Raw genomic sequence first — 26,964 nt, forward strand, 5'->3', positions numbered from 1 at the left:
AGATAATGGTCAGATAATGGAGTGCCTGATAAGTATTTTGTGGCTTGTCTTGGCATCTTAGACTCAGCCCACTTCCTTCTTCCTTTTTGACCTTTTTCATTGTTTATATATTCAGATTGACTTAGAGAATTAGAAAATTTTGGACCTGTTTTCTGTGAGTAGATTCCAGTTGTAAGCACTGCTTCAGGATTAACACAAGCACTCAAGGATGCCTGCTCCAAACAGTTAATTCTACTCTAATTCCCCAAATCAGCCCTCAAGTGACGTTTATTAAAAGAATTAAAATTTTATGGAAGTCCAAAGGAGAATATGTGAGTTCTGCAAAGTATGGGTAAATAAAAGAGCACTGGTTAAAAATATTACTTCCCCTTTCTATTTCAGTATTGTGTTTCCCTCACCGAAGATGCTTGTCAAATTACCTGTAATCCTTTTTGCCAAATCTAAGGCAGTTCTAAGACAGTACTAACCACTAGTATTTTCCACAAATTAGACTAATCAATAATTTAGATTCATTAGTGGAAAGGAACAAAGGCCTCTTCATTCCCATGGGAGTTTTACAGAAAACAGGCAGGAAATGTTCATCAAGTAGAAAAGGTACTGAAGAATTGAACTTGAAAATACACTGGGCTTTAAATACAAATCTCATTCATAGGTCAAGAAACAAGTTATGTTATATAAACTTTAATGTGAAAATTCCTGGTAAGAGAGCTGGAAAAGCATTTCCCAGTTTAGTACTTTATGTAGCCAAATACTACAGAAATTGTTGGTGGTTTAGATATCTATTTAGATTCTGTCTCTCCCTCCTCTAATTTGGAACAGAGTTAAACTCTCTGCCATTGAGGTCTGTCTGTCAGCTCTTTATCTCCTAAGGTCATTTGTTTGCTTCCTTCTCACTTTATTCATATCAGTTCCACAACCTCTTTTCTACCTGTAGGCGCTAGGCTGCCTTGTGTATTGCTAACATTCCCATGGGCAGTTCCAGCAAATGTAAAATATGATATGGCTTACCATTATTTTTCTATTGCTGTTTGTAGCAATATTCAAATATGAATATACTCTTTTCAGTTTAAAGGGTGCCACTGCCCTCTGGCATGGTCCTCTGAAAGGACGCATGAAACAGTCATTTTACAAAAAGTCCTGTGATCTGTGGTATGGTTTATAAAGCATCATTCAACTACAGGATCTTATAGGATAATGATAAATCAATACAAATCAAAATCAGTAGCAGAAACATTGGCACACATGCTAAAAATAAAGGTATTGTAAAGATAAAAATAAAACACCTTGCATACAACATATTCCTATGACAGATGTTTTGCCTTCATTGCAACTGTATATAGGCATGTTCTTTCCACTACCTAGTCTGTGATTACAAACTGGAATATGATCTTGTACACTTAAGGCATGGTGGAAATTCAAGAACTGTGTCAAATAAAAGGGCAAGGTTGAAATATTGATAACCTTTCAACATCACAGACCAAGTTAGAAAGCAGGAAGAGAGTAATGCCTTCTCCATTATCAAAATTTCTCACTAAAATTAAAAAATGAAAAATTCCTGTAACTTCGGAACAAGTCTATCTGCTGAAATGTCCTCCCTGGATATGAAAACCTCCTGTTGAACTAGACGGGATTACACTGAGCTGGGACAATCCTGCATTCAAAAATCCCCCACTGAAAAAAAAAAATAAAAATCTGAAAATCTTAAAACAGTAAAACAATTGTAATCTTTAGGTGAGACAGGCTCACACGATCTCCTAGTAGTTCCAGTCCAGCCAGGAGAGCACAGTGTTTAGGTAACAACTGTAAGCACAATTTAAGTAACATGGAAGCTGCTCAGTCTTCTGAACACCTTTCTAAACAGCTAAAATTCAATAACAGAATTTATTTTTTAATCTTATTGATGGATATGCGCTTTTTTCCCTTTAGTTTTACGAGAAGAAAACAAAAGTAGAAGATGAAGAAAGCCTAAGGAGAGTATTTCAATGAGAGAGACGTTAATAGTTTAGTTAATCTGAAAAATTGAAGACGGGGAGGTGTACAAGGTAACCAGTGCTACATGAGAATCCATCCAGGAACTCTCAGCCCTTCCCACTGAAAAATTTAAAGTAGATTCAACCAAACTACAAGGCAATAAATTTAATTCAGACAATAGGTACCATATTTTTAACAACACTAACTTTAGGATGTCACTGATTCAATCAATTTCAGTTCAAAATTTCCAATCAATTTGGAAAAATTAATGACTGCAAGAAGCTCATCTAAATTATCATTTACAATGAAAGTTTCATTCTTAGCAATTATCACCAACAGTGAAACATCAAGGTGAGAGGAAAGATACTTAAGGCTTTTTAATCACCTCTGATGTTGATCTGCTGTGTTAACTTTGGAAAGGAAGTCTACACCTTTATGGTCCTCTTCTTAAAACCCATCTCTTTTGTCTAGATTAACAGGAAAATTCTAGGTTACTTTACAGCAAGGAGAGTGTGTGCCTTGCTATTAATGCCCCATACCTGGCTCTACACAGCTTCAATCTAACTCGGAAACTGTTAAAGCTGTTCTATCAATAAAGATATAGTAGATAAGTCAAACTGTTGAGAGAGGAGTCTAAAGAATAATTGCTTTTTCTGTCTATGGTTTTTGGTCTTTTTGATACTTCCTGCTCTTCTGCTAGCTCTTGATTTTGTGTCTCTCACCCCATACCTTCAACCTCCTCCATGTCATCCTCGGAGCCAGCAAGCCAGCATGTCTGCTTTGAATCTCCAGCTTTCATTACTGTGGTGGCTGAAAATCACTTCCTACTCTACATTACTCAAAACATTTTTATTAATGTATGTCACATTAATAAAACATGGCATCTAAAATAAAGACCACTAACTTGTGCGTTACAAAAAACCCAAGCTGATGTGACTGTGCCTTTGTATTGTGAGGTCTGTTTCAGCTGTTATAAAGGCAGGGCTATTGATCATTTTACCTTTTCTACCATGTTAATGTCATAGAGTGGGTGGAAAATGTCAAAGGGAAATGGCATTTCAAATAAAACCAGTTTTATAATTCAATCATATTTGCCTGACCATTTCCTGAAGTTAAATTTTCTAGATTTAAGTAACTGTCAACAATCAGTAATGATTTTTATAAACATTACCATGACTTCTCTTCTTTGATCTCTTGCTAAAATGCATCTATTCATTAACAAAAAGCTACTGCTTAAATAAGGCCAGGTACAGACAGACTAATCTGACTGAATCTTTAATAGAGCATATAGGCGAATATTCTTGCCAGATACACTTGCTGTGCTCTTTCTTAGCATTTTAAGAAAACCCTTCGTATACAAATATTGCAGTAGTATGTAACCACAGATCCGGTATACCTAATCCCAGGATTAATTTTGTATGCCCATCAGTAGTGAAGCAAGATGGATTTAATAGCCCATTAGTCTTTCAGCATGATAATTTTCACGTCATTTAGCCCGCTGGGTTAATTGCTTTAAAATGGATATTATTGACCTCAATCCTAGTGGCAAACAGAGAATGTCTTATTCATCCCCCAAATGTACATTCTTAGAGTCTTGTTTCTTTTGGTCCTGACAATAAATCCCCTAGATTATGTACTTGTATGTTATAATTTATACCCTATTAGCCCATATTTAAGGGCTTACTGAAGCAATATCTTTCAGGTATTACCCATGACTAGGCTAACTTTTAAGTCCTGATTTTTATGTAAAGAGAAATGTAGCAAGCATAAGAAAGAATTGATTTACCTCTTGTTAATAAATTAATTTTAATGCTAAAAGCTGTAGCAGGTGCAGCTGGGATTAAGCAATTTTGGAATAAACAGCTGGCCAGTATATTTCCAACCATGAAAGATTGGTCGTTAGGAGGAGGGAATGAAGAACAAATTTGGACAGAGAAGCTGTAGAAAAGGAAATTCAGGTCTTAGGGTAGAGAAACAGAAAAATAGTATATAAGGAAAAAGAAAACCAAAGAGTAAAGCTGAAGAGTAGTTTTTATTCATGTGTCTTATTTGTGGATTTTTTTCCCTTACTAATTTTGAGAAAACACAAGCCATCTGCTTTGAGGAAATCAGTGCTAGCTGTGAGCAGCAAGAAAATAGAAAAGGAGGGAGTGGAAGAGCAGCACAAGTACATTATCGCTTGCGGGGAGGTAGAACAGGGCTGGAGGTTCATGTAGCCAGTTTTCAGACCTATATATGTCAACAGTGTAATGCATACATTTATACATAAGTAGCTGTATTTCTCAAATACTGGTTCCTATGGGAAACAAGATGGTAAAATTTAGATGCTTGATTGTAGGAACTCAAGATTTGGAGCAGATGAGCTCACAGTCTCTAGAAGAACCCGAATCCCACAGAATTTATGGATATTTGCAAAAGAGTGTATCCTCACAACCCTCTGAAGTCTCATTATGTAGTTTTCTGGGGTAAATCAGCTCATAATATGTAGAATGGAGAAGCTTGGTATTTTTAAAAAGTGACTTCTAACCCAAATTAATGTTAATAAAGGTCATTTATCTACTAACATAAGCCCATCTTGGTGCTGACCATGAATAACATCAGAACTGTTTCTTCATGAAACAAATTAGAGCCTGCTCTGGTGTAATGTGAAATCTGTAAGACTCCTACTAAAGCGCGTGATTGATTTAAGCAGTACCTGGGAGTTCAGTTCCCTGGGAGCTCAGTTGTACCTTTTAGTGACAATGACAGCTTTAATGATAGTGGTATCGTTTTTATTAACAACTGTTCCTATGTGAAATTCATGTGAAGTACATTTGCGACACAAGCAGTTGAAGCTGGACATTCTCGCTTCGGTTACAAAGCGCCTTTGACTCTCGTTGAAACAAAATGCAACTGCAGATAGCAACCCCGCACCACAGCAGGTGTTGTGGCTAATCATTGCTCTCCAAAGTATTTTCCAGGAAAAAAACCCTTGTTTTTTAACCTTTAAACTTCCTCCCCACCCCCCCAAAAAAAAGTCATCTACATTAGGTCATTTAGGTCATTGGCAAGCCTCCAGTGTTAGCATGTTTTGTAGAAGGCAAAAAACCTGAAACCTTCTGAGATAACAAGAATAACAGCATTTCAGAGCAAAGTGAAAAATTAGAGGAAGCCGTGAGAATTTGGTTCTTGTAAGACTGAAAATATTTTGTGTTTACTTTTAAGAATGCTGTTTAAGCATTCGTGATTATTTCATGAGTTAGTGATGTTTATTTTTGACTATGAAAAACTCCTGCCATCCGTATTATTGGAAAAATTTGAGATCAGTGTGTTATACTCTGGGTTTAAAATTTAGGATTGGTTGATCAGCTCATGTAAATCAGCACATCCAGAGAAATCTGAGGAGGAATGCCAAATTACTGATGCTGAACACCTAGATTCTTTAAACTAAAACTATGAGGAAAATACAGCGGATCAGATCTCGCTCCTACAAAAGCTAGTGCTAATATACGTACTGACGTCAAAAGTGCAAAACTTGACCTTGAATACACAGCACTGGGAATCGTTTAACCTTAAAAGATTTTAATCACACATAGTGTTGCCAGGCAGTTTTGCAAATTAAATCACCAAATTATAAAGTACACTGATTTTTTTTTTTTTAAAGTATTTTGCACTCTGTTGAGAAATATTCCTTTAGGCACTTGGTAAGGAACAAATGCTTATTTTGTAGATCAGCGGTGGATCCGAGTTCACGCTGGAGCCACATGCTCCTCAAGGATATCAGCAGATATACGTGACTGCTGGCTCCGTTTTCTTTCCTTTGATGAGGAAAGTGTCCAGTCTGGCATTGACAGCCAAATTCCCAAGGGGAAGCTGTGCACTTTTCCTCTCCGTAACAAACAAACAAAAAAAAAAAAAAAAGAGAGAGACCTCTAACAATGTTCTTCTCACAAACCCCGCTGCCTTATGAAGACCCCGCTGGCCGCTCCCGCCGGGCCTCCTGCGGGACTGCCTGCGCCTCAGCCCCCGAGGCCCCACGGCTGAGCTGCCCCACTTCTGGGGCACGAGGGCTGCTGCGGGGGCCGCCGGGGCGGGGGCCGAGGCCGCTCGGGTGCTGTTCTAGTGGAAGAGGCGCCGCTCCGCAGCCGGCCTGAGCCCGCCCTCACCACCGGGGGCTGAGGGCGCCCGGAGACCGGCGGGCGCTGCCCCAACGGCCGCGCCTCGCGCTCACCGCGGGCTGGGGGAGGGCGGCCCCGGGGGCGTCGCTGGAGGCCACCGCAGGGAGGGGCGACCCCCTCCTTCCCGAGAAAAGGCGAACCGCACATTTTAGCACGATTTTTGCGTTCGGATTCTCCACAGGAGTGCCCGCCCCCCCCTTCTCCGCGTCCTCTCCGGGCCGGCGTCCCTCGCCGCTCCTCGGGGCGAGCCCCCCGCCCCGCCGGGTCACTCCGGGTGACGCGGCCCCGCCGGAGGCGGCTCCCGGGGCCGGGGTCGCGGCGGGAGGGGGAGTGCGTCCTCCCGCGCGAGAGGGGGCGCTGCGGCCGCCCCGGGCGCTCGGCTCCGCCGCTCCGCCGCCGCCATCTCCTCCTCTGATCTCATAAAGGTGTCGCGCAGGTTCCGCCTGGGCTCGTCATTCAGCCGCCCCGGGCCTGGTGCCGCCGCCGGCCTCCTCCGCGCCGCGGCCCTCGGCCCGCCCCCCGCCCGCCCTCTCTCGCGGTGCTGCCGGCCGGCGTAAAGCGGCGGCCGCGCTCCCGCCCCGGCTCCTCGGCGGGCGCCGGCTGCCCTCCCCGCCCCTTCCTCCCCCCCGCCCCGGCCCCCTCTCCCGCCGGCCGGGCCCCGGAGCGCCGCCGCCGTCGGGGTGTGAGCGGGGCCCGGCGCCGTGCCGGGCCGTCCCCTCGCCGGCGGGGCCATGGCCGCGAGCGCCAAGCGGAAGCAGGAGGAGAAGCACCTGAAGCTGCTGCGGGAGATGAGCAGCCTCCCGCCCAACCGCAAGTGCTTCGACTGCGACCAGCGCGGCCCCACCTACACCGACATGACGGTGGGCAGCTTCGTGTGCACCTCCTGCTCCGGCATCCTGTGAGTGCGGGCGGGGGGGGCCTTCGGCGCCGTCCCTTCAGCCGGCCCGGGAGGGGGGGGGCGGCCCCGGGGCCGGCGGGGTGACCTCCGCCCCCGGCCGGCCTTCGGGCTCGCTTCGCCGCCGGGAGACGCGTCTGCCCGGGCGGCGGCGGAGCGAGCCGCTCCGCGGCGTGTAGCGCCTCGCCTTCGGTTTCGCTGCGCCGGCCGTTTCCCCCGCGGGTTTCCCCTTCCTCCCTGCCGCACGGCAGCGCCGGGCTGCTGGGTCAGCCACGTCGGAGGGGAGCGGGCAGGCGCGGGCCCTCCCGGGGCGGGGGAGGCGACGGCAGCCGGGAGGCTTTCCCGAGGGTATTCGCTAAAAATGCCCGTCGGAGCCCCCCGCCCGGGCGATGGCGGCCGCTAGCCGCGGGCGCGGGTGTGCGCGGCCGGAGAGCGCGGCAGCAGCAGCCCGCAGCTCATCCCTCCCGCGGCCGCTCCCGGGGAGGTGTTTTCCTGCACGTAAGGGAATGGAGGCACTTGCCGAGGGCACGCGCGTGAGGGGGGAGCACCGCCACCGCCCCGGAAAGCACGGAGCGGGCAGTTAACGAAACAAGCGTTCGGAGAATACTTTGGGAAAGGGGAGCGGGCACGTGGCCGAACAAGTCACTTTCATGACAGTCTTGAAGAGGTGGGGAGACGAACCCTATATGTGGATGCCGAGTATGACGTTTAAAAATCTGACTTAATGTTACGTTAAATCACCAGCCTGGCCTTTTGTGTATCAAATTATGTTTGATGATAGTTTGTAAGACAAGTCTCTAAACTCTAGCTTAGACGATAAACTCTAGCCTTATAGTTTAATATATTTGATCAGAAAAGTCACAGGAGATGCCTTCTTACATTTATTACTCCATACAAACTATACGTATAACCCATGGGAAGGGATTGGCTCTGATAAAATGGATTGCATTTTTCCTGTTCCTCATTCCTGCATGGGCCTCCCCACTACTCCTCCTCCCTTTTCCACCCTTCCTCCTCCAACATAGTGTGTATGAAACTGGGAGATGAGACCAGTTAGTTCTGAATTTGTTACATATATACAACTTGGGGCGCAGAGCCCCCTGTCCCCAGTGTTACTGTTTCTGTAGCTAAATCCGTTTGCTTGTTCATGTTTCTGTGGCACTGTGCTTATGGAATGGATCAGAATCAAAGAGTCACCAAAGTAGTATTAGTAGAAGTAGTAGTAGTAGTATGTCAGGGGGTACAGATTTGTATGCGTAAGGGTTTCAGTTCATAAAAGGCATTCAGGAACCTGAACGAATTTCTCTCCCCTTACTAAGAAGGACTAAGTACCCCACACAGGCCTTCCAAGTAAGGTCTGGTGTTTTAGAACAAAGTTGGTAATTATATTGAGATTCAAAACAAAGCAAACATGTTAGTTCTGTGCTGAATTTACATGGAACAAACTGCCTTTTATACTGCTAGACAGCTAATTAGTCTTGGGTTTTTTTTTTTCCTTCTACTTTGTGTAGACTTCTGAACAGGCTTGATGCAAATATAGAAAACACATTCAGGTTGTGCCATTGAAGAGAGACTCTAGGTTTTGATATATACATGGTATTTAATCGGCCAGCTTTGGCTATTGTTTGCTCTGTTAGCAAACTGTTATTTGTGCTGGCATGTGAAACTATTTTAAGCTACTGCACAGAGCTTATTTAATGGTTGCACATGTTGTTACTGGTTATACTGACAGCATTGATAAAACTGCTCCATGAGAGAGTTTTCCTTTATTTTTCGTGCTTCTTGACCTTAATAGACAAATATATCATGAGTGCTGCTGAGTTGTTTAGTGTGGGTTCAGTAGGATTTGTTCCTTTTATTTGTTGGCCAAGAGATAGGGACTACTGAAGTCCATAGTCCAATTTACAGTAACCAAAAAGATGTACATGCAGTGAAACAGTTGGTGTTCAGAGGACAGCTACTGTAAAGTTGGCCATCATTTGGATGTTATCGTGCTTTAAAGGAGAAAAACTTTCTGAAGAAAAGTTGCTAAGGTATTGGTAGTCTAATAAAATGCAAATAGGTCTTGCATTCTAAATATGCAGTGTTTCTGTGTTGGTATAAAAAAGAAACCACAAACAACATTTTTAGTTGTTACAGCTAGTAACACCTACACTTAAAGCTGGAGTAGAGACTGTTAAGAGGATTTAAAGCTTTCTTCTGAAATTTTGGGCTTTTTTTCATGGTGACTTCGAAATGCTTTCATAAACTGTGTGTGCAAGATCATATGTATTGGTTAACACCTTAGAACCTAGCCAGTGGGATATTTTTGTTAGTGATGAGACTTAGTGTAGAGATAGGTCATGTCTGTTTCATAACTAGAAACTGTTTAACACTTCCTTCAGAATAGTCCTTCATCCAACTTGTTTATTTTCAAATGCTTTTTACTGTAGAATTCCACAGTGGAGAGAAATGACTTGGGAAGAAACCACATAATGGCAAATAAGTGTAAAAGTACTGCTGCTTCTGTAGTTCTTAATGGCTGCTTGCGTTCTACCCCTTAATACTTGCTTTACTGTAAGGCTTTAATAATCTTATTACTTCATCTTGTTTGTATGCTGTGTGAATGACTTGCATTACTTCTTGTTTTAATTATTTTTTTTCTAATCTGGTACAGGAAATATTCTTGGAGTCAAGTAGACCAGTTTTTTCAAGTGTGAAGTGCCCAATGCAAGATTAAAATACTAGTACATTAACAAGTCTCCTTCAGAAAGGTTTCCCAATTAATTGAAGTGGTTGCTAACGTCGGTATCATCTTAGACAGGCATGTTGTTCCTAAAGTTTTTGAATCTGAAGTCTAACTTCATTTCTTCGCAAGTTTTCTGAAATGTTTATTCATTGTCCTGGCAAGCACACTCTATTCAAGTCCCAAACCTTCATTCTGGATCCATCATTGATCTCCACTAAGGATTCTATGTGTAGAAGGAGAGTGATGCTGTTTATTACTAGATTTAGCTTTAAAAAACCTACCATTTCTTCACTGTTTCCAAAAATATTATGTCTTAGCTTGTTCAAGTACTGCTAAAAATGATGACAGAGCTAGTGACTTTGCTAAAAAGATCTGTTTCTGACTTAAATGTTGAAGGTGAGTTTTGTCAAGCGAAACACTAGGTTTTAACTTTTCCCGTCAGATTGGGTTTACCAGAGCAGAAGTTTCACTGTGCAGAATGGTGCATGCAGGAGAAAGTTCATGGATAGTGGCTTCCTCTTAAAATACCTCTGCTTGTCCCCTGTGTTGCAACTCTTTTCATTTGGAAAAAAGCACACTAACATCACACAAGCTGTGCCTAATTCAGCTTTTTGGTGTTGGACAAGAATATAGGATACGTAGCAATATACACTCAATCATTTCCCTGAGAGTGGGAGGGGATGCTCTAGAGGAGCAGCCTTCTCAGGTCAAGATTACAAGACTTCTCTTTATTGTAGCAAAACCGTGTTTGGGAGATGTTGGCAAAGAGATTCTTTTGGTTTGACAGAAGCTCTTTGGTTTAAAGGATTATGTTGGTAGCGATGTCTGTGTTTCTGGATGCTACCATGTGTTATCCAGTGATATCCTTCCCTTTGTCTTATCAAATGCCTCTTTGCCTTGCTTTTCAGCTCACTGTGTGTATCCTTGCTTTCAAGTACTTCTGTACCACTCCTGGTCAGCCCACTCCTAACTTTTGTAAAAAAGATGTTTTTAAATTCTCAAATGGAAAATATTCCTGTTTGACCAGAGTCCACTTCCACAAGTTTTGTACTATAGAAATTTTATTTAATCTTGACTCTAAAAAAAATATTTGCTAATGTGATAATTAGGACACGCCTACCTTTCTTCTCAGTGCTGTCCTCTTTACTCCCTCCCTTTCCAACTTCCTCAGTCTCTTGTTCAGATGTTGGCACTTCGGGCTTGTGTTGGGAAGCAGCAGCAAAGAATGTTTAGAACATATGGTTACTGTGTATAAAGCCCTTTTATGCTATTTCTTACAATTATTAGATCATATGGCCTTCTTTTGGCTGCTTATAATATTTCTAGTTGAAATTTTAAATTTAAAAGTTTCCTGGGTAAGGGATTTATGTGTCAGCCAGATTGAAGTATTTTATGGCGGATACTAGTAACAAACTGAAAAATAAATCTTTGTGCAATGGTGGTCAGTTATTGTCCATTTCCCCAGAAGAAGTTTTGCAGAAATTAAAATGGTCTAAATAAATAGTGTTAGATAAATATGTGTTTTATGTGTTTATGGTTGTGTTGACATGACTTTTCAGTCTTCTCCCCCCCCCCCCCCCCCCCCCCCCCCTTCAGAGCAGGTTTAGGAAATGGCTCTGTATATTATATGTATGTGTATATATATTTTAAAGGGTATTTCCTATACTCTTGTTTTCAGTGTCATGGATGGAGAGCAAAGAACATGTCTATACCATGGCAGCAAATACTATGCAGAGGCTATTTGTTTTTTCTTAAAGTTTAAATTAACCTTGGTTGTGCTTCTAAATCTGTGTGTGAGCCTTTTGCTGTTAACAATAAATGAGCTTGTGAGATGGTGGAGGGTCTCCAGGGAGGTCTACAAGTATTGGGAATGGCCAGTACTGCTTATATTCTCTTTTGATAATAATAATAATAATAGCATAGAAATAATAATGAATACTGTGACATTGGGTTTTCCAAAGGTTTTTTCCCAGACACCTGAAGACGTAGGCTGCTCTGTGATGGCTTGGCATTTGGCTTGCCTCATTAACTTCCTGCTGCTTAGGGGATCAGATTTTGCTGGCTTAGACTTGGGATCATGTTAGAATATGATATGGGGGACATTAGTGGTGTTGAGTAGCCATCTGCCCACCGTTCCTCCCACGGAAGTGACTCTCTATTCCAGCAGAGCCTACTCTTTAAATATTTTTTTTCCCCCTCCTAGCCCTGGCCTTTGCAGACAACTTTGCTGACATTTGTTTGAGACAAATGCAGGAATGGCTGCTCTGCCAACAATCACAAGTTCAACCATAATTTGCTACTAAGCTATGTTAGTAACAAATGTTCATTGCTTGTTGACAGTGTTTTGAATGTTTAATGTTTCAGTTGCCAGACCAGAATCTTGTGTCAGTGGCCTTAAAGCTTCCTTTGTTTGTGAAAGCACCAGTTTTAACAATGCTGTCTGAAGAACAGAGATCTCATGTTCTTGTTCTCTGTAGCTGTCCTATGATAGGCTGTGTCACTACAAGCATGGACTGATTCATTGGAGGGTCAGTAGAGGATAGTCTCATAGCTGGAGGTTCTGGTCACAGTGCTGTTCCACAGAAGTGAGTATGAAGTTGGCAGTGATGAGTGGGATCTACGTGTGGGATGTTCTAGCTGTTGTGTGCCAGATAAGTGCAGATGGCAGAATAGTCCTACTTGGTTGTCTTTCCCCAAGGCCTCTTAGGAGATAGCTGCAGTCTGGATGAAGTGTTGAGGTAGCAACAGTTTGGTTGCTGGCTGCTGCAGGAACTCTGTGTTAGAGGAAGGAGAAACTAGTACTGCTGCATGGGTGCAAGCTGCAAATATTTGTTCAGGGTCAATTTAACACATAATCCATTTTGTCTCCTGTTAAATAGGGAATACTGTAAAGCAAGAGAGCTGTGCAAAACACTTGTCAAATACATGGAAAGAAACAAAGCAAATGGTAGATATATTTTATTTTTTTTCCTATAAAGAAAGGCTAATTCTTCATAAGGGATAATTATACTTGACTGTCTACCAGTAATCTTCCCCCATATGTAGATGAGTAGTTTGTGAATCATTTGGGTCAAGAAACCTCTTTAGGTAAGGAAGGGTATAAAATATCTTGGGATTTTGAAGTCAGAGTAGCTTTAGTACTTAGGCTTGGTTCTCCAGTTCTGCTTCAAAATACTACAGCTCTTCTGGTTTAGGGACATTCTATTCAGTTCATGGGTATAATGTTATTGAAAGTAGCTCATGCTAGTTAGAAATCATTTTTAAAAAGGGGTTTAACTGTTCTCATTCCTTTATCTGAGGAAGATAATGCAGATGTTTTGATTGTGTCTGCATGCTGCATAACAGTCTTGAATTCCTTGTTCCAGTTGGACTACTTACACTGCTTTAGCATAAGAGGAGGCTTTTCATAGGCTTCCCCCCACTGCTTACCATGTTAAATAAATACTTGCATGTATAATACTGCAACTTGATAGTTAACCTTGCATTTGTGTCTGTTAAAGCTATGTTCGAGATTTCCAGTCTTCCTGGACCACTGATGTGGTGACATGCTCTCTTTCATCATGCAAGACGTCTGACCCCTGTGTGTCATGATCTGACCTTTAGAAGTGGGGCATGTCTTCCTTCTTTAGCAGGAGGATGTAAAAGAAATGAGAATTCATCTTATCCCACATCATAGATATGACGTGTAAATCAGGGAACTTTATAACCTGAACCTTAAAACTCTAGAACAGTCTTCACTGGACAGAGAGTGGGGCATGTAGGAAGTCTCTATTTATGCTAAACAAAATCTTGTCTATGCTGCAATTACATTTAATATTGCTGCTTAACAGAACTGAAGATTACATGTTTGCTGAGGTAAATGCTTTGAAGAGTCCTAGTAGGTCAGTGTAGTGTAGGTACTGCTTACATTTGTGCAGTGCCTTTAATTTGCAAACACAGGTACAATATAGCACTTAAATTATACTTACTGTAAAAACTAATTTTCAGCAGAAGCTAGTGTGAAAGTTTGGACTACCTGTGCTGAAAGGCATGTGAATGTGTTAGTGAATAACCCTGGCTTTTAAAACAGTCCTGAAATAGTTTGCAACTATTTAACTCTGCATCTTCCTTAATTAATAGAAGAGTAAATTGAACAGGCTAAGATAGACAAAACCACTTTTATACTTACTGTAAAAGCAGGGGACAGTGATTGTCATAAAATATTTGATGGAGCATGTTTATGTGAAATGCCAGGTCGATGTCTTTGTGTCTATGCTGTCACTTAATATGCAGTTCTACAAGTGTTGCTTAGTGAAACGCATAGACCAAGGTGTGTTATAAAAAACCACAACCTTCCGAAAATAAACAAAACCCAAACAACTGAAGTTAATACTAGCACCAGCTCTGAAACAATTAATATTAACTACATAGAATTCTTACAGATTTTCCTGAAGCTGCATCATCTTAAAATGAGTATTTACTTCAAAAAAATGTACATAATAATACTGTATTTTAATAAGTGTTGTTTATTTGTGATGTAGATGTGGATTTGATTTACAGCTAGATGAAAGATGATAAATTGCTGATTTCCATTCACCAAGGAATTTAAACATTTTGAGAGAAGAAATGCATTTGCTGATGTTTGAGTTTATTCAACTGTCATGAAACCTCTGTCACTAACTTTAATAAAACTACTTCTGCCTTCTTGTTGAGGTGCTGAACCATGGAGTTGGGAGTCTAATTTTAGATGCTCAGATCTGAAAAATTCCCTTAAGGGAAGAGCATTCTGTAAAACTAATTCTCGTATGCCGGTAGGCTTGTATATGCCTTCTAATTTAAGGTATTCTTAAGTTCATTATGTTTCTTAGCAAAATACAATTAATGGTTTATTTTTATCCAAGTGTTTCAAACACTGGCTTAAATCTGGGGGTTTTTTTACTGAAATTTAGGATAATATGTTACTGCTTAGTGTTCTAATCTCTAACTAAATACATGAAAAATTTTAAAACAGACGTGTCTTCTTGCAGGTACACTGTGAATTTAGGTGTCAATTTAGGTGAATTTGCACTTTTTTTCCCCATTATACATAGAAACTCAAAGTGCTAAAAATTTTCTGTAAAAGTTTGCGTATAAAGTGTTAATATTTGGAACATCAGATTTTTGTTGTATGCTGTTTTGATGAGTAACAATTTATTGTCAGCATTCTTGGAATAATCATGGAGTTTAAAGCAAACTACTAGTCATCTTAAATTGGATGTCAGTGATTTTTAATTGCTAAAAATAATCTGAAACAAATTTATAATTGAAGTGTAGTAACAAATATAAGCAACAAAGCTAATTCTTACCAGTTTATTTGTTAGCTCTGTATTACATCCCTGGAACGTTTCCCCCAACTTCCTTTCTGGAAACTTCATTTTCATATACATAACCACAGAATTTTGTGTTCTTTGATATCTCATAGTTGTTGTATATTCATTTTTTTAAGATGGTATCACAAAAATCCAGGCCTGATTAACTCAAGTGTTAAACTAACCCCATTGTATTGCCTGAGTTTGGCATATGTGGGATGTGACGTTCTTGTTTCCATTGAGCAAAACATGGCTTGATTTTAATTGTAAGTATTTGTGGGCAAAAGCAGTAGTTAGCATGTATTTAAAGAAAGAACTTGAAAAGAAAGCAAGCTTTTTTTTTTCGTATACTGGCACTGTTGCTCAGCAGGATTTTTCTCTATGCTTGCAGGTTTTGACTGAACTGGGTTTGACATCAGGCTCTGGCAGCTCAAGTGACTTGGGTTTCTGTTAGCCCTGCTGTAGCAGTCTGTGGCGTGGATGTGAGAATGGTGCAAGTCTTTGCTTAAGGCAGAGCTGCTGAAGTTTTGAGCTATTGCATCAGTAATGGTATCTCTCACTTGAGAGCACAATAAAAACACTGCCTTTTTGCTTTTGTTGCTGTTACTTGTGTAGTGTGCAGGAGGAGGAGGAAGAAGACTGACCTGTGGATGGAGGGGCAAAAAATAAACTAGAAAAAGATGTTGTGAGGAAAAACAGGAAATATAAGTTAAAGCAAGAGAAAACAAATCTGACCTGGGGTGTTCTTGAAGAAATCTGGTGATTGGATAGAAGTCGGAATAAGAATACGTTGATGTGAGGGAGGAGTTAGAGGGAAAGAAAACTACAACAGAGTGTCCTGAGATTGAGATGAATGGCAGAGGTAGAGGTGAACAGATCTGGGGAAGCAGATTAGGATTTTAAAAAAAGCCTTAATTGTGTTTTCATAAATTTGCATAGGAAGTGTCAGAGTGAGTTTGCGTGTGCAATTATAAACATTGGTCTTCCCTAAAGCTTAATTATTTGACTTTGCATGCTGAATGCTACTTTGAGATGGGCTCGCACAGCCTTAAGTTGTATGGCAGTACCAAAATAAGTGTGCTTTACAAAGATGGCTCTTGAGTTTAAAACTGTCTGACTTCCGGTTGTAATGTTAGAAGTGATTGTATGATGACAGATTTCCTGAATACTAAATACTTCTTGCTTCTTCTTTTAGACGGGGCTTGAATCCACCCCACAGAGTGAAGTCAATTTCAATGACTACTTTCACACAACAGGAAATAGAATTTCTGCAGAAACATGGAAATGAAGTAAGTAGTATTTGAAGAATATCAAGTGGTTTTGGCACTTCAATATTAAAACTTTGAAACACTACTTAAGGAAAACTTTGATTATTGTTTTTTTGGTAGCAAAAAGTAGACAGAAACCTTGTGAAGCCAACATCATTTGAAGTGATGCTTCTAAAGAGCTCATTTCACTTAGCTGGTCATCATCATGTTATGTGTTACTGCCCAACCCACACAAGCTAGGTTGACATGATCAGTATTTCTGAATTGGGTTTTCTTTTGCATATGCATCTGTCTTTTTCTGCAAACTGAGACCTTGAGACTGAGTGCAGCAGGCTTTCCTGAAAGAGCATACTGTGACAAAAATAAATTTGTTGCTTGTAGCTGTATTTCTTTAGAGTAGGTGTCAAAGTCTTCTAGTAGTTTCAGTAGCCTCTTTCTTTAATGAAAGTATATCAGTGTTGAAGGTTCTTTGAGAGAAAGGAACAGGAGAATTTTTTTCCTCTAAAGATTGTTAATCTGATAAGCACCTGTACATTTAGAGTGGCTTGGAGCAGCTTTGAAGACAAAAAGTTCTTGTGTACAGCCTTTTTCTTCTTTTCAAGAGATGAAGACTGAACCTGAAGTAAATGTTTTACTGGCTCTGTAGGGACACATGGAGCATGTAAACCCTGGATGTAGCTATTTTTGTCTTCAATTTGAGGATGAAGTTTGTGTTTTAGTATCATACTATAGCACTGAAGATTTTAGAGGCAGCTTTTGCCTCTGTTCTGAATTAGAAAAAGTTCCATTTCACTTTGATTGGATCTATATTCTGTTTTAGTAGAACTATTGTTGTAGGCTACAGAGTGTCTTATCAACATGTTCTTGTGAAGCTTTGTGGGTATAAATCCCATCATTAGCTAAAATGCTGATATGTAACTTTCTTAAACTTGACCCACTCATAACTGTCAGGTTGAAGAATGAAAATAGAAGTAGTAATTTCTTATGTAGAAGTATGTATTATTTGTTTAAGTGACTGTTAGTGGATGGTTCCTCTAGAGAGAGCTGCAACAAGGTCTAAACTCTTCTGGCTAGGCTTTTTTTGGGGGGGAGGGGGAATTGTTTTGGCATGTTACAGCTGTATAACATTGCATATATGTGTATGTGTGTATATGTATAGCACATTGCTGACCTGTTGCATAGGGAAAATAGTAAAGACTCTTCTGTGGTTTCAGATGTAGTATGTTGGCATCTTTCCATAAGATTAGATTGTAAACTCCAGCTTTGCTCTAAGCTTCACAAGTGTAAAGGAAAATGTGTACGTGCATGTGTGTGTACCTTCCTCCCTCCCCACATCTTTTTTCAGTTTTTCCACTGATTCTGCAACAGCTAGAGAATGTTACCAGTTTCATTTTTCACTGTTCTGGAACCTTAAGTGTTCCCTACTCAGTTGATTAGTGTAGTTGTCCTTCTTATTATACACCTGACTAGTCTGTCAATCATGGTTACTAATCATTAGTTGATACATGATTGACTACTGACACAAAAAAAGTTCACAGATCTCTACAGTGCTATACTATGATTAAAAAGCAGGGGGGTCTTTGCATTTGTCATACTTATTCCTCTAATTAAACTACTGCAATGATTTAAATGAGCTACCTTATAGAGGAAGATGTCCTCCTGAGTTTTGTCTTGCATTGTTGGATAGCAGTGCATCGCCTTAATTCCAAAGTAACACTGAATAGATATTTGTGATTATAGATGGTAGATTTAGCAGGCTCAAATAATGAACAGAAGTGATTCTGTTTTAAACACTGTTAGAAGTTTAAAACCTAATTAAAATGTTTTCACTTTGTCATGCTGTATGTTGCAGTAGTTAAATAAGCGTTTTGCTTTCTGTTGTTGGTATTGGACTTCAGAGAACTCACCTGCAGATAAGATAAAGTATTGGGCAGATAAAGTTCACCTGACCATACAAAAGACCTTCTTTGCTTAGCTTGCTCTTCAGCATAGGTGGCTTTTGTTGTGTATATTAAGAAATCAAATTTCCTAGGATAAACTTGTTCAAACCTGGAACTGTCCAACACTTTAGAATGTGGACATGTGAAACAAAGTACAGTCACTGAATAGTGACTTTAGAAGTGCTAACATTCAACTGTGTTAGTTCTGCAGCTATATATATTAAAAACCTCAACTTTTTGCGATCTGGTATGTTTAACTTCTGTTTTTCTGTAGCTTATAAAATATTTTCATTCCATTTTGTCCTCCCAATTTTTCTCCAACATGGCCAAGGCCTCTGTGGTAAACATTCCTGCTTCCAGATGAGGAGAGATCATGGTACAATAGGGAACTTGTTATGAATAGCAAGAAAGCTTCCCTGAGATAAGGTAATTATTAAGGTGGTGAGTTGTTCTTAGAGGAAGTAGTTTTCCATTCTCCTTCAACGAGTATTTATAAGGTCAATGTATCATATGAAGGTGATTTTTTTTTTTTTTTTTTTAAATTCCTAACATCTGAAATAGTAAATGTTCCCCAGTGGTTGCAAATTACCATCTTTCTGGCACATGTGGGTAAAACATTCAGGTACTAAGAGGTTTCCACAAAGTGACTGCTTTTGGAAGAGATTATTCAGAGCAGCTTCTCTTCAGGTGTGAGACACCATCTTCCCTCTATATACACCTCTAAGGAATGTCTTTCTGGCACAGGTAACTCGAACTTTTTCTGGATTAATTTTTCTGCTTCAAATACAGATTTAAATCTCTTTACTGTAATAGAAGACATCTATATTTTGGTGTAGTTTACTCATCTGCAGGTATAAACAGATGTCTGGACTCTGGTTTTGCTGATGTTGGGATTAGCTCACTTTTGCAGCAAGAATAGAGATATCTTCAAGCTGATATTCCTCAAGTGTCTTCTGAAGTCCTTTTGAAGGATAAAGGCAATTCTGACTTACTAGGTAGGATTTTTCCCTTCTTCATTCTCTTCATGAAGAGCAGTGTGAGGTATTTTTCACACTATTTTCCTGTTAGGAATAATGAGGAGAGTATGATATGAAGATGGCTCTGTTTAAATACTCATAATCAAATGATGTTAATGTTGATTAGGCCTCTGATTCAGTAGTGCAATGGTAGTAAAAAGTGAACTCGCTGTTTGCAGAAAGTGGAGGTGGTCCTAATCTCATGTTGCCATTATAACTGAATATTTATTCAGAAGCTTTCCCCTGAAGCTGAAAAATAGTATTATGAGGCACACCAGCCATGTAGTTAATTCTTCTGCTACCCTTTTCAAAAGTGCCAGATTTTTTTCTAACATTTCCAATTAGCCCGTTCTAATATGCATATGGTGGAAGAAAATTATTTGGACAGTCTTGTATTTGGAAGATCTATGTTCCTCTGATGGCAGAGAGCATGTTTACCTGAGCTAATGAGTAGAATGCTGTGTGGGTGTGCTCAACTGCTTGGGATTAATTTAACAGGGCTTAATTTTGTTTTGGTGCCAGTCTTCCTGACTCTTGATAGCACCTGTGCAAGTACCAGTTTCCCCCACACACTTGTAGAACTAGTAGCAGTACTGGGCTGGTTCAGAGCTGGTGTTTAGCTTGACTGAAACGCTGTCCTAGAATCTCCTTTACTATGGAATGTGGCCTAGAAACCCTGGAGTGGAAAGAGCAGTACTAAGCTGGAGCTGATGAGTCCTGACAGCATGAGCTGTGTAGTCAGGTGTCCTTGTAGTACATCCCTAGTTCTGCTAATACGATATAGAGATACATGAGCTGATTGTGTGTAGAACAATGTCTTTGTTAGCAGGATTTAACTAGCTTGGACTCCATGCTTATGAAAGCAGCTATAGCTTCTGGACCCAAACTAGCTTTGAAATCAGTACACTGTCAGTAAGAAATTCTTTTAACCTACAGAGATTAATGAATAATATTGACATCAGAAGTGCTGAATTACTAAACAAAGCTATAACTTGCTTACATAAGGGAACTGTTTCCAAATCTTTCTTCCTGTGGTGAGTGTTATGTTTTGGAACATAGTTTTGTTGTGTGGTAATCTGTAGTTCTTTGCACTGTCAGCATTACATTTGGTGCATAACTGAGGATATTTTCTTGGAGGGGAGGGGGAGAAGAAAAAATTTGTCATTTACCAGACTCCTCAAAGGTAGTATCTCTGAGCTTTTTAAACTAGACTGACATGTGTAATCTTACTATGTCTGGATCTAAACAAGAAGTGCTGTTGGTCAAGTAGTGTGCTTTTTCCTAGTTGAAGTGCAGCTTCTGCTAGCAGAAGTACTTGTCCTATTACAGCTTTTCCTTGCCGTGCTGTCTTCTCTGCATACAAGAGAAGGTGACTTTGTGAGTAAAAACTTAATTTTGCTGGCCTAACTGAATTTTTATTATTCCTAACTGAATTTTTATTATTCCTAACTAGCACAACTATGCTAATAGGAGTTTTTAAAGTGTGGTGGCTCAATGTGTTGTGTAAGCAGAAGGCCTTTGTCTCTCCCATATCCGCCTTCCCACACACACTGGAGATCTGTATCAGTGAAATAGTTATGACATGGTAAAGTGGTGTTTTGTAATTGAAATATGTGGCACTGGCATAGAAATAACTGAGATTTTATATTTTCTCAGGCTTTCTGCAAAACCTGATGGATACTGCTTTTTTTTTCTCTATTAGAAGTTTTTTCTTTTAGTGTGCCTGTCCTTCCTCACCTTTCCAACTCTAAAATCACATACAGAAACCCCCCAAACACAATAACAAACCTAGAAGCAAAACTAAAAGCTAAACATTTGTGTAAAACAGGTATGTTTATGTTCTTAGCCTTTGAGCCCTGCCTGGAACTCCTGAAAGCATGTAATCTTACTAGGAGGCTGGGTTTTAAACCAGAAGCCTTTCTGGTCAACTTTATTTTGTGGAGTACCAGATGTGCAATGAATGGGATGAGTTCTTTGTTCCTTTCTGTCAAAGCTGAAAACAAGGGTAATTACTCAGTGTAGGACTACAAATGTAAATAGTGTATGGAAAACAAGATAAGTAAATGCAGTTCTGGGGAAAACAGTTTTCCCCTCAAGTATAATAGCTGTTGCATGCAGATTCAGGGAAACCAATGGTATGAAGAGAAATATTAGGTAAAAACTTTATTGTAACATAGGGTAGGCACTTGGCCCAGTTTTTCCTTTCAACAATATATTTAAGTTATATGGCAACTCACAGTTTCTGCCTTGCTATGTCCTGGGTTTTTATGTAGGTCAGGGTGAGTAAGTTGAAGCTGGTTGTGATTCTCATTCCCTCTTTGCTTCATGCTGTACTTATCTAATTCTGAACTTCCCAGTATTTAGTTGCCAAATGTCTAATGACATCCCTTGCAGGATTGGAGTTTGCTGGCAGGGATCAGGTACTGTTCTTCCCAAACCAGTTGTAAAAGGATTCTCAAACTTTTAAATCTTGTGAAAATAATTTCTGAATCTTCATTTCTACTTACTGTTACCTAACAAGATAAAACTTTGCTTTGTCTTGGTACTTTGTGTGTTTCCCACAATGTAGTAGAGACACAAAAAATTTCAAAGTCTTGTGTCTTGTCAATCCTTCAACAAAAGTAGAATTTCAAATGTTGAATACGCTTAATCATTCTGACTTCAGTGCTTTTTTTGTTTCTGCATTGGTGAACCAGTGGGACATGGACCTAATTATACTTTTCAGGGACAGTGGACAGTGATTATGGATTGTTGGATATGTTCCACAGTTTCTAGGGGCATCCACATAACTTCAATGTTTACTCTTAGCTCCAGCTTGCCAGGCTCTTCTCTAAGCAGAGTGTTCTGTTTAATAGTTTTGGTTATCAAAGGAGGAGTATAGCAAGGCTTTTGGTGAATGAACAGAGCTTTTCAGCAGAGGCTTATTTGTGCTGCTGTTGCAGAAAGAACAATATTGATATTACATGGCTGAATCAGAGTATACCCAAGAAGATGGTGCAATGTAGAAGGATTTCAGAAAGCCATACAACTTAGGCCTAGTATCTTAAAAGTAATGCTGTGTAACTTTGTGGTGAGTTGGGATGCTTCTTCATATATATCTGTAAAAGCAAGGGAATGAGTTAAAATGGAGCTTAAGATGTATCATGAAACTTGGGCAGTAGCATTTTCCAAATTAGCTCTGCAAGTCTGATTTATGTATGGAGTAGTTAGGTGTTTTGAAATATATTCTCTCCGGGATATCAAATTCAAATTTCTCAAATCATATGTTCTGAATTTTTGGCAGCTCTCAGGCCAGACAGAGCATAGAACTGAAGCTCACGTTGAAGTATTGGCAACTAAAGTTGCTAATCTGATTTTTCTACATTTCCACTCTTTTTTTTTGTTAGAATTACTCTTAGTATCTCAAATGCTGTCAAATTCAGATAGTGGATATAAAAGCTGTGATTAGTGGGGAGTAGTCAGGGTACTAAAGATGTAAATGCTAAGTGATCATTCCCCACCATAGCTCAGTAGCAAGATGTATGGCATAAATTCCCTTGATCTTTATCACAAGAGTAACTTTAAAATAGCTTTGAAATAAAAAAAAGTGATGGCCTGATCGGTAAAAATATTCACATTTCTCACAGCCAACTTTTCTTTGCACAAGATTCAGTACTGTTAGTGACTTATTTTAAGATTATGGAAAGATAATGTCCTGGTTTCGGACCTATTTCAAAAAACAACAGTTGTATGATGATGCAAGTTCTGTCTCTGACAATAATATTCTTCTTATTTTAATTCCCAGTTTTGATTTTCATCCTATGGTATTCACAGCACACTGACATTTGGGGTTTTTGCAGATAGTTGGAAATTGTGTGTTAATGGCTCGCTTGAAGCATAATCAATGCAGTATTGTGGATCCCTGTCAAGTCAGATGATAGTAACAAAAGTATAGCTAGAAAGAGCATACAGGTCACCAGCAAACAAGGAAAGACAACAGGCCTTTTATTGTGTTCTGAATGCTTGCTTGGAACGGCTGCTGATTCAAAGTATTGTGTGGTACTTCAGAAATAGACAAAAATGTGACTTTTAATAGTTTCTTGTGTGATATTAAAGTTTTATAAAAATTGGCTTTCTAAAGGATTTGTCTGTATTTAAGACTTCTAATAAATTGTACTTTTTCCAAGAACTTATGTGAAATTTAATTTGCATTTCTGGTGTGATAAAGTAAATGTTTTAACCTGTTCGTATAGCTACTGCTGTCAAACTCTGTTAAAATGGGAACTTCTTTTTGAATTGTGTGTGATTTAAGTTCTTTTGGTTGGTGATTGAGTGTTGTTGCATGTTGCCCATTGATAATACTGTTCTCTCTGCTACAGTAACAGAACCAATAAAGAGTGCCTGGCAGGTTTAATTAAATTATAATAGTGACTTAAGGCATATTTCAGTTGTTACTGCTTTTGTGTTTAGGTATTTAGAAGAAATGAGTTGCTCCAGGAAACACTTCTGGAAGCCTGCTTTCTGAAGGTTTGCAAAAATTGCAATGCAGTGCAAGAATTGACACCTTTAAGAAGCTTGCATCATTTTAAACCAACAGTGTGTTTGGACAGCACAGTCCTCCTTCGTACCTGTTTGCATCTTCCTAGAACTGTTATCTACTGTAGCTGCATAGCTGGTAAATGCTCTAAAGTCACACAGGACCTTGTTTTCTGATTTCTCCTAGAAATCATCTGTAGCGTTCAGGAAGGCTTGAGACTATGTGACGTGGAGTTGGGTTTTGGTTTTGTTCTGGCTTTTTTTTCTTTTCCTCTCACTCTGAATCTGTAGGCACTTCAGGGTGAAGATAAAGCAAAAAACACAGGAGGGAGAAAAGTGAAAAACCGGGTTGTGGTTTGACTGTTGCTGTGAGTTGACCTCAGTACAGGTTTCAGTGGTACTAGTGACATGGCAGTTGTGATGAGTTTCTTTGATCTGACTTGTTTTGGGTGGTAGGAGAAGGAGGAGTAATTTAATGGTCTGATATGGGTGGGGAAGAGGGACCTCCTCATTCATTCACTAGCACATCTTAGGCTGGATGCAATCTAACCATCATGGTACAGCCCTGAGTGTTATTCTGCTAAGGTGTGGGATCAAGCAGGGGCTGTTCTAACACTTGTCTTTCTACTCGTATGAAATTAGGCAGGACTTTTTCTTCACTGTTTTCTGATGGTCCTCCCATTCCTGAAGTTGGGGTTGGGGATGTGGGGGGACTGTGTAGATTTGGACACCACCAACTCCCACTGCCAGGTATTCTCTAACTAGCCACAAACAGGACTTCCCTTCCTCCTCGCAATCATAATTGTCAGTTGGAACAGTTATGCTAGCAAATCCTGAGTATGGAAAGACTACTGCTGGCCCACATCAGACTATCTACTGCAGATGTTTAAAGCTATACCCATAAATGTTCTGACTTGACTTTTTGCTGACAAAATTTATAGTCCTCATGTGAAAGATTGCTACTATTGAAATAGTGCTTCATGCTATTAGCTATTATTATAGAGCAGACTTGTGACTTCTTTAACTAAGTTTGTGTCTTCTAACTTTGTAGGAAGAAGTATTAAAGAAGTGAAACTTCAGTTTCATTTCATCTATTTACCATACTGCAAAAAAGGACTGCTTAAATTGACAAACTCAAATCAGTGTGTTGAACTTAACTCTTTTGTGGAGTACAATTACTGAATAAATGCTGAATAGCTGAATTTATTTGAAGTAGGAAATACTGATCTTATTTTTAGAGGAGATTTAAATCACTAATTTAGGGCTATCCTTTGGTCATTAGATCTGTTTCCCATTGTTGTAGTTTGTTCTATCCAGTAGATGACAAGAAGGACTGTAGAGTGTTGGACATGCAAGCAGGCTATGTAAGATAGAGACATCAAGTATGAAATACCTACTTATGCTGTCTGTCTAATCTCTCTAATCCTGAGCAATCTTTGAAATGACCTATAAGACTTACCACATTTGACAACTAGTGCTCCCAAAGATGCTAAGTTGCTGCAATTTTGGTGGTTAGCTTGCCAGGTAAAGAAGAAAACTTCTCTGGGGAAGATGCTGTAGTGGAAGTATCACAGCTTCTACCTTGATTTGCCAACTTCCAGGGCAGTTGGTTTATGCAGTTCTTGCTTGTTAGAGCATGTGCTTCCTCTGAAGTTCATGGCGACAGTGCTGAAAAGCTGACATTTTTGCAGGATAACAGGCAACATTTGTAGGAGGTGTGTAAGAGGGATAGTCAGGACTACAGAAAGTGTATGAGAAAAGGTGTGCATTGTAAAACCAAAGCTTTTTTGATTCCACTTCTCTGGAAGAAACCTGGTCTAAAATGGCAAACTTCTTAAAGGGTCGCTGATGTTTGGTATATTGTCTGGGTGCATATTCAGGTTACTTCCAGAGTAGTCTTAAGTGCTTAAAGAAAATGTTTCAAGTGTGACAATTCCTGTGACTTGCTTAGTTTTGAGAACAGTGACCTTTCCTCATGTTTTGGACAGGAATTGAAGCTGAACAACTGTGGTTGCTTCAGCCACTCACAACTACAATTAGAAAATTAAAGCAGGGCAAGAGTACTTTTCCCCCTTCTCTCATAGCCTCATTCAAATTAAATGTATGTGATACCATAGAAATTGTTATCATGGTAAGAAAGTTTGTTTAAAAACAAAAGTTGCTATGCTCAGATAGTAATTATAAGTATAAATACTAGACCTCAGATCATTTAAAAGCTACCCTCTGGGGTTTGTGGCATATGGAATCTGTTGAAACAGTTTAAACCCTGAAGTACAGGTAAGGGAATGTGTGGAATTAGGTGAAGGAGAAGAGTCTTAAAGAGCACAAGTAAAAATAGAGTGTTTTGCCCCTTCATGAGTACATACTACATATATTTTGTAAAAGCAGTATTTGAGGGTAAAATTTGATGCTAGGATTTTCTTGCCCTGCTGTGATCGACCGGTCTTTCAGCTTTAAGTCTTCAGACCAGTACGTGGTGCACTAGTCAGTTGTTAAAGCAGCTCAGTCTGGAACAAAAAAAATGTGCAGCCACACACTTTAATAGTTTGATGTATAACAGTTGTAAACTTAATTAGGCTTTGATATAAGATACTTTATCTGATTAATCCATGGTTGTTTTTTTATAAGGTGTGCAAACAGATTTGGCTAGGCCTATTTGATGATAGATCATCAGCAATTCCAGACTTCAGGGATCCACAGAAAGTAAAGGAATTTCTACAGGAAAAATACGAAAAGAAAAGATGGTAAGATAGCTTTACAATTATAAAGATTGCCTCTGTGACAAAAAATGAAGATGGACTGTTACCCTTAGATTCTTGGGAGTGCTCTCCTTGTGTACTCTTCGGACTAGATCACACAGCTCTGTAAAGTGTAATGATTTCTGGACTTTATTCAGAACTCCTACAAGAAGCAGACAAGGCAAACTATTTAAAGAAATTTCTCAGTGTGTAGTTCATTGATGGAACAGAAATGGCTTAAGGGGGTGAACAACAGTATAAAGTAAGGGTTTTGCAGGGTTTTTTTGAGGCAGAAGACACATGTGGTTTGTGTTTAATGAGTCCTATAAAATACTGATGACTCGGAATTCTAGTCCATTTTTAAAAAAATATCTGGCATATGTAAATAATGGGCATTTTGCAAACTGCT

The 26,964-nt window shown here is 39.8% G+C and overlaps 1 protein-coding gene across 5 annotated transcripts in view; it reads left to right on the top strand.

Annotated features, from left to right (window-relative positions):
- The first annotated feature begins 4,788 nt into the window (after window positions 1–4,788).
- AGFG1 (ArfGAP with FG repeats 1) overlaps window positions 4,789–26,964 on the top strand; it is a 37,369-nt gene continuing 15,193 nt past the window's right edge. For 2 of the 5 annotated variants that reach the window (XM_074912830.1, XM_074912832.1), the window contains exons 1-3: window positions 4,795–7,026; window positions 16,274–16,367; window positions 26,446–26,561. In XM_074912830.1, the coding sequence (XP_074768931.1) occupies window positions 6,860–7,026; window positions 16,274–16,367; window positions 26,446–26,561 (377 nt within the window). In that variant the 5' untranslated portion in view covers window positions 4,795–6,859. Of the gene's footprint in view, window positions 7,027–16,273; window positions 16,368–26,445; window positions 26,562–26,964 lie in introns of all 5 variants that reach the window. The other 3 variants (XM_074912829.1, XM_074912831.1, XM_074912828.1) reach the window with 3 other exon arrangements.

This window comes from Athene noctua, chromosome 8 (genome assembly GCF_965140245.1).
Source record: "Athene noctua chromosome 8, bAthNoc1.hap1.1, whole genome shotgun sequence".
NCBI classification, from domain to species: domain Eukaryota; kingdom Metazoa; phylum Chordata; class Aves; order Strigiformes; family Strigidae; genus Athene; species Athene noctua.